The sequence below is a fragment of the Anser brachyrhynchus genome (assembly GCF_964034855.1).
Source record: "Anser brachyrhynchus genome assembly, chromosome: 2".
NCBI lineage: Eukaryota > Metazoa > Chordata > Aves > Anseriformes > Anatidae > Anser > Anser brachyrhynchus.
In genome coordinates, this window is record NC_137695.1 from 160,850,299 (window position 1) to 160,857,241 (window position 6,943).

The 6,943-nt window shown below is 65.4% G+C and overlaps 1 protein-coding gene across 1 annotated transcript; it reads right to left on the bottom strand.

Annotated features, from left to right (window-relative positions):
- Positions 1-164: 164 nt before the first annotated feature.
- Positions 165-3,188, bottom strand: VPS28 (VPS28 subunit of ESCRT-I). Its single transcript, XM_080579963.1, has 9 exons — positions 3,052-3,188; positions 2,926-2,954; positions 2,657-2,694; positions 1,954-2,043; positions 1,707-1,812; positions 814-915; positions 663-716; positions 492-583; positions 165-411 (listed from the first exon to the last, which is right to left on the bottom strand). The coding sequence occupies exons 1-9, from the start codon at positions 3,086-3,088 to the stop codon at positions 294-296; spliced, it is 666 nt and encodes a 221-aa protein (XP_080436089.1). The 5' UTR covers positions 3,089-3,188; the 3' UTR covers positions 165-293.
- Between the last annotated feature and the right edge of the window lie 3,755 nt (positions 3,189-6,943).

Sequence of the window (6,943 nt, forward strand, 5' to 3'; positions counted from 1 at the left end):
CCGGCTTGGGGCCGCCGCGCTCGCGGGCGGTTTTAGCCTCGCGGAGGACATTACATGGTATTTATCAGCGGGGCCATGGCTGCTTTTTGGGGTCACTCCTGGATGGGGGGTCCCAGGACCCTTAGGACACGTCACCTTCCCGTGGGATGCAGGCGAAGGACGAGGGCTGGCCGAGGGGTTTATTGCCCGTCCCCGCCTGCAGCAGCGCCGCAGACGGGGGCCGCCACAGCGTTTTGGGGCCGCGGCACCCCCGTAACGCGCCGGGGATGCGGGGCAGCGGCGGCGCGGGCGCCTCAGGCGTGCAGGAAGCGGTTGAAGGCGTTGTAGGCGGACTCGAGGTCGAACAGCATCTGCCGCACCTGCGAGTCGTCCAGCTCGTCCGAGGCCGACATCCCGCTCAGCGTCTGCAGCCTGCGGGGAGCGGGCGGCGTCGGCGGGGGTCCCCCAAAACGCTCCCCCCACCCCCCCACGGGCGCAGGCCCCGCACTCACCACTGGTTCACCTTCTGGCGGCCCTCGAAGTCGGGGGGCAGGTGGCTCATGCGGTTCATCGTCTCCATCAGCTCCCGCAGGTCCGGCTGGATCTGGGGGCGGCGGGCGCGGTGAGCCGGGGCCACCCCAAAACACCGGGGCCACCCCAAACCAGCAGGGCCACATCCCTACCTCGTCCATGGCGCGGATCTCCAGGCGCAGCTTGTCCATCACGGTGATGAAGAGCTGCGGGAGAGGAAGGGTCGGCGCGGTGCGGCCCCCACCCCGCGGCTGCCTCTCCCCCCACCACCCCGAACCCGGCCCCGCGGCGCGGGCGACGTACGGAGACGATGTCGGCGATGCAGCGGTTGAGGTTGCCCTTGTCGTCCTTGATGGTGATGGGCCGGTCCTCCTTGATCCTCTCCATGGCCAGCGGGCAGTCGAGCTGCGGGGGCGCGAGGGTGTGAGCAGGCGCCCAAAGGTGGGCGTCCCGCAGGGATGGGCACCCCAAAGTGGGCATCCCACAAGTGGGCGTCCCGCAGGGAACCGGCACCCAAAGGTGGGCGTCCTGTGGGGAACAGGCACCCAAAAATGGGCGTCCTGTGGGGAATGGGCACCCAGAAGCGTGTGTCCCCTGGGGAACGGGCACCCAACAGGCACCCAAAGGTGGGCATCCCAAAAGCGGGCATCCCCCAGGGACCGGGCACCCAAAAGCGGGGGTCCCGCGGGGAATGGGCACCTAAAAATGGGTGTCCCGTAGGGAATGGGCACCCAAAAGGCGTCCCGCTGGGTACAGGCACCCAAAAATGGGCATCCTGTAGGGAACGGGCACCCAAAAGTAGGCGTCCTGTGGGGAATGGGCTCCCACTGGGCACCCAAAAGTGGGCATCCCATGGGGAACAGGCACCCAAAAGTGGGCATCCCGTGGGGAATGGGCACCCAACAGGCACCCAAAAACGGGAATCCCACAAGTGGGCAGCCCATGGGGAACGGGCACCCAAAAGTGAGCATCCGACAGGGAACGGGCACCCAAAAGCGGGCTTCCCACGGGCAACGGGCACCCAAAGGTGGGTGTCCCGAGGGGAACGGGCACCCAAAAGCGGGCGTCCCATGGGGAATGCCCCGACCGTGGCTCTCCAGGCAGCCAGGAGGCAAGTGCCCGAGGTGGGGCCGGCACGAGGGCAGTGGCGCGGCGCGAAGGCGGTACGGGCGCGCGCAGCCCCGACCCCGACTCACGCGGAACTTGCGGCAGAAGTCATCGATGGAGCTGATCTCGGAGCCCTGCACCTGCTTGAGGGCGGCTTTGAACTGCACCAGGAGGCGGGAGCAGGCCGCGGTGTACCTGGGCAGGGCGGCAGGGGACCGGCAGGCAGTGAGTGCCCCGCGGCCCCCCGAGGGGACAGAGGGGACAACGGGGACAGGGCCGAGGCCCCTCCCGGCGGAGCCGCGATGCCGCCGGGGCGGTCGCAGCGCAGGGACTCACTCGTTGGGGGAGACGCAGTCCTTGATGTAGGCCTTCTCCAGCGCCTGCAGCGTCTTCACCACGGCGAAGAGCTCGGCCATGTTGTCGTACCTGCGGGCAGGGCGGCCGTGGGGCGCGGGGCAGGGATGTGGGGCAGGGTGGTGGGGCCGTGGGGCGCGGGGCAGGGCTGTGGGGCAGGGTGGTGGGGCACGGGGCAGGGTAGGGGGCACGGGGCAGGGTGTGGGGCACGGGGCAGGGCCGTGGGGCACGGAGTGGGGCCGTGGGGCAGAGGACGCAGCAGCAGGGGGGAGATGGGCGCTGCCACGGCGCGGGGGCTGCGGTGGTGGTGGTGGGGCAGGAATGGGAGATTCGGGGGGGGAAAGGGGGTGTGGGGGGAGAGCGGGGGGCTGCGGTGGACGGGGGGGCCTCGTGGTGGGTGCTGAGGATAATGGGGTGTTGTGGTGGGTGACGGGGTCCCATGGTGGGTGAGGGGGTGCTGGGGTGGGTAATGGGGTGCTGGGGTGGGCGATGGGGCCTCGTGATGGGTGATGGGGTGTCGCGATGGGTGACGGGGTGCCGTGAGGTGCTGTGCTGGGTGACGGGGTGCTGTGCTGGGTAGTGGGGTGTCGGGGGGTGTCGCGATGGGGGACGCGGTGCTGTGAGGTGCTGTGACGGGTGCCGGGGTGTCACGGGGTGCTGGGCCGGGTGCCGGCGCTGTGCTCACCTCTCCCTCTCCCGCGCGTTCTTGTAGAGCTTCACCTCCTGCGGGACGCAGCGCGGCGGGGTCACAACGGGGGGGCTGCACCGGGGGGGTCCCAACCCGGGGCTCTCCTTGGAGGTCCCAACCCAGGGGGTCCCAACCAAGGGGGTCCCATCCCAGGGATCCCATCCCGGGGGGTCCCACCTCGGGGGGTCCCAACCCGGGGCTCACACCGGGGGTCCCGTCCCGGGGGTCCCATCCCGCGGGTCCCGTCCCGGTGCCCCCCCGCTCACCTCGTACAGCTCCGGCCGAGCCCCGGGACCTGCGGGGGAGTTGCGGGGGGGGGGGGGGCACCGTGAGCACGGCCCCGGCCCCCCCCGTCCCGGCCCGTCCTCCCCCCCCGCCCCCCCCCCGCTCACCGCCCAGCCCCGGCGGGGCCGCCACGCCGTGAAACATCGCGGGGGGGGCGGGGGGGGCCGGGGGGGTCGGGACGGGGCCGGAGCCTCCCCCCCCGCAGAGCTCCCGGGGCCGCAAAATGGCGGCGGGGCGGGGCGGGGCGGGGGCGGGGCTAGGGGGGGGGGGCGGGGCTAAGGGGGGCGGGGCTAAGGGGTGGGGGCGGGGCTAAGGGGTGGGGGCGGGGCTAAGGGCGGGGGGCGGGGCCATTGGTGGGAAGGGAAGGGAAGGGAAGGGAAGGGAAGGGAAGGGAAGGGAAGGGAAGGGAAGGGAAGGGAAGGGAAGGGAAGGGAAGGGAAGGGAAGGGAAGGGAAGGGAAGGGAAGGGAAGGGAAGGGAAGGGAAGGGAAGGGAAGGGAAGGGAAGGGAAGGGAAGGGAAGGGAAGGGAAGGGAAGGGAAGGGAAGGGAAGGGAAGGGAAGGGAAGGGAAGGGAAGGGAAGGGAAGGGAAGGGAAGGGAAGGGAAGGGAAGGGAAGGGAAGGGAAGGGAAGGGAAGGGAAGGGAAGGGAAGGGAAGGGAAGGGAAGGGAAGGGAAGGGAAGGGAAGGGAAGGGAAGGGAAGGAGGATAGGGATGGAGAAGGAGAAGGAGAAGGAGAAGGGGAAGGGGAAGGGGAAGGGGAAGGGGAAGGGGAAGGGAAGGAGAGGAGAAGGAAAGGGGAATGGATGAGGAAGGCGAAGGAAAGGGAAGGGCAAGGGGAAGAGAAAGGGGAAAAGAAAGGGAGGGGAAGGAAAGAAAAGGGGAAGGGATGGGGACGGGGAAGGGAAGGGAAGGAGGATAGGGATGGAGAAGGAGAAGGAGAAGGAGAAGGAGAAGGAGAAGGAGAAGGAGAAGGAGAAGGGGAAGGAGAAGGGGAAGGAGAAGGGGAAGGGGAAGGGAAGGGAAGGGAAGAAAAGGAAAAGGAATGGGAATGGGAAAGGGAAAGGGAAAGGGAAAGGGAAAGGGAAAGGGAAAGGGAAAGGGAAAGGGAAAGGGAAAGGGAAAGGGAAAGGGAAGGGAGAAGAAGGGGTAGGAAAGGGGAGGGGAAGGAGAAGGAAAGGGGAAGGGAAGGAGAGGAGAAGGAAAGGGGAAGGGATGAGTAAGGCGAAGGAAAGGGAAGGGCAAGGGGAAGAGAAAGGGGAAAAGAAAGGGAGGGGAAGGAAAGAAAAGGGGAAGGGATGGGGAAGGGAGGGGAAGGGAGGGGAAAGGGAGGAGAATGGGTAGGAAGGGGGAGAGGAAGGAGAAGGAAAGGGGAAGGGAAGGAGAGGAGAAGGAAAGGGGAAAGGGGTGGGGAGGAAGGGGAAGAAAAAGGGAGAGGAAGGAAGGGAAAGGGGAGGGGAAGGACAGGGGAAGGGCAGGGCCAGGCCAGCAGTGTGAAGCTCCCTCAGCACCCCCCTGCCCCAGCACAGGCCCTGTGGCCACCATGAGGGAGGGGAAACCGGGGCTGGGGCTGGGGCCTCCGCACCCCGAGGGGCAGGCGGGCGGTGGGGGCACCACGGCGGCCTCAGGAGGCCTCAGGGGGCCTTTGGGTGCCTCAGCACCGGCCACCGGCGGCCTCCACGCGGAGCCGAGGCGGTCGGCGGCCGCCCCGTGGCAGCGCTGGGGCGGTGGGGAGGAGGCCCCGCGGGCCGGGTGCTGACGTGGGGCCGCCGGGGGCTGTAAAGGCTCCTGATGGTGGCAAAGGTCGGGCCGCCGCGGCGCGTCACGGCGCGGCGAAGGTGCGGGACGGGCGGCGGGCGTGGGGCGGGCGAAGGTCCCGTGGGGAGCGCGGGGACGGGCCGTAAAGGTGCAGGGTGCGAGGGTGCAGTGCGGGCGGTCACATCGTCGTGTCGTCATACCGCCGTGTCATCACGTTGTCATGTCATCACGTCATCACGTCGTCATGTCCTCGCGTCGTCATGTCATCGTGTCGTCGTGTCATCACGTTTTCATGTTATCACGTCGTCATGTCATCATGTCCTCATGTCCTCATGTCCTCATGTTGTCATGTCCTCACGTTGTCATGTCGTCGTGTCGTCGTGTCATCACGTTGTCGTGTCATCACGTCATCACGTCGTCATGTCCTCGCGTTGTCATGTCGTTGTGTCGTCGTGTCATCACGTTTTCATGTTATCACGTTGTCATGTCATCATGTCGTCGCATCGTCATGTCCTTGCGTTGTCATGTCGTTGTGTCATCACGTCATCACGTCGTCACATCGTCATGTCCTCGCGTTGTCATGTCGTCGTGTCGTCATGTCATCACGTTTTCATGTTATCATGTTGTCATGTCATCATGTCGTCGCATCGTCATGTCCTCGCGTTGTCATGTCGTCATGTCGTCGTGTCATCACGTTTTCATGTTATCACGTCGTCATGTCATCATGTCCTCATGTCCTCATGTCCTCATGTTGTCATGTCCTCGCGTTGTCATGTCGTTGTGTCGTCGTGTCATCACGTTTTCATGTTATCACATTGTCATGTCATCACGTCATCATATCGTCATGCCCTCACGTCGTCATGTCGTTGTGTCGTCATGTCATCACGTCATCACATCGTCACGTCCTCACGTTGTTGCGTCGTCGCATCATCATGTCGTCACGTCGTTGCACCGACACACATCGTCATATCGTCACCGACTGGCCAAGGCTGGCCGGGCCCTCTGGGCACCCCGTCCAACCCCCCGCAGAGCAGGATCACCCCGAGCACCTCGTGCAGGGCGGCACCCAGGGGGTTTGGGATATTTCTGGAGGAGGACTCCCCACAACCTCTCTGGGCAGCCTGTCCCAGTGCTCCGTCACCCTCCCAGTACAGAAGTGCCCCCTCACATTGAGCCGGAACCTCCTGAGCTTCAGTTTGTGCCCGCTGCCCCTCGTCCTGTCACTGGGCACAGCTGAAAAGAGACCGGCTCCGTGCTCTCGCCACCCTCCCCTCAGATATTTATTCACACTGATGAGCTCTCCCCTTGGTCTCCTCTTCTCCAGGCTAAGCAGGCCCAGCTCTCCCAGCCTGTCCTTGTACTGGTGCTCCAGTCCCCTGATCATCTTCCTAGCCCTCCTCCCAGCTCGCTCCAGTAGCTCCATGTCCCTCTGGTACTGGGGAGCCCAGAACTGGGCACAATACTCCACGTGTCTGAGTAAAGGGGGACGATCACCTCCCTCGACCTGCCAGCAACACTCTGCCGAATGCACCCCGGGATACCGTTGGGCTTCTTGGCCATGGTCATGGCTTCACCTCGGGCTTGGTCCTGGGAAGGGAAGGGAAGGGAAGGGAAGGGAAGGGAAGGGAAGGGAAGGGAAGGGAAGGGAAGGGAAGGGAAGGGAAGGGAAGGGAAGGGAAGGGAAGGGAAGGGAAGGGAAGGGAAGGGAAGGGAAGGGAAGGGAAGGGAAGGGAAGGGAAGGGAAGGGAAGGGAAGGGAAGGGAAGGGAAGGGAAGGGAAGGGAAGGGAAGGGAAGGGAAGGGAAGGGAAGGGAAGGGAAGGGAAGGGAAGGGAAGGGAAGGGAAGGGAAGGGAAGGGGCTGCCTCCTTCGGTGGGCACTGCTGCGGTGGGCGCTGTTCTTGGGAAGGATGCAGAGCCTGGGAATACGGAGAGTGTTTGCAGTGCCCTGGGGGGTCTCACAAGAGCAGAGCCAGGGGGAGAATCATGTAGTATAATAATGTAGAGTAGAGTCGAGTCGAGTCGAGTCGAATCGAATCGAATCATCCAGGTTGGGAAAGACCTCCCGGACCACCCAGTCCAGCCTTTAACCCAGCACCCACAAGTCCTCCCCCGAACCGTGCCGCCCAGTCCTACATCTACACGTTTCCTGAGGACCACACGTTTCGGGCTGCCCAGGGGGGGGGTGGTGTCACCGTCCCTGGGGGTGTTCAAGGAGAGGCTGGACGTGGTGCCTGGGGACATGGT

Bases quoted from the DNA above. Each gene is read 5' to 3' on its own strand.
- VPS28 (XM_080579963.1), bottom strand. From the start codon at position 3,088: ATGTTTCACGGCGTGGCGGCCCCGCCGGGGCTGGGCG. The intron at 1,813-1,953 runs GTGAGTCCCTGC...CGCCCTGCCCAG, and splicing joins GACTGCGTCTCCCCCAACGA to GTACACCGCGGCCTGCTCCC. The intron at 412-491 runs GTGAGTGCGGGG...CGCTCCCCGCAG, and splicing joins CGCCAGAAGGTGAACCAGTG to GCTGCAGACGCTGAGCGGGA.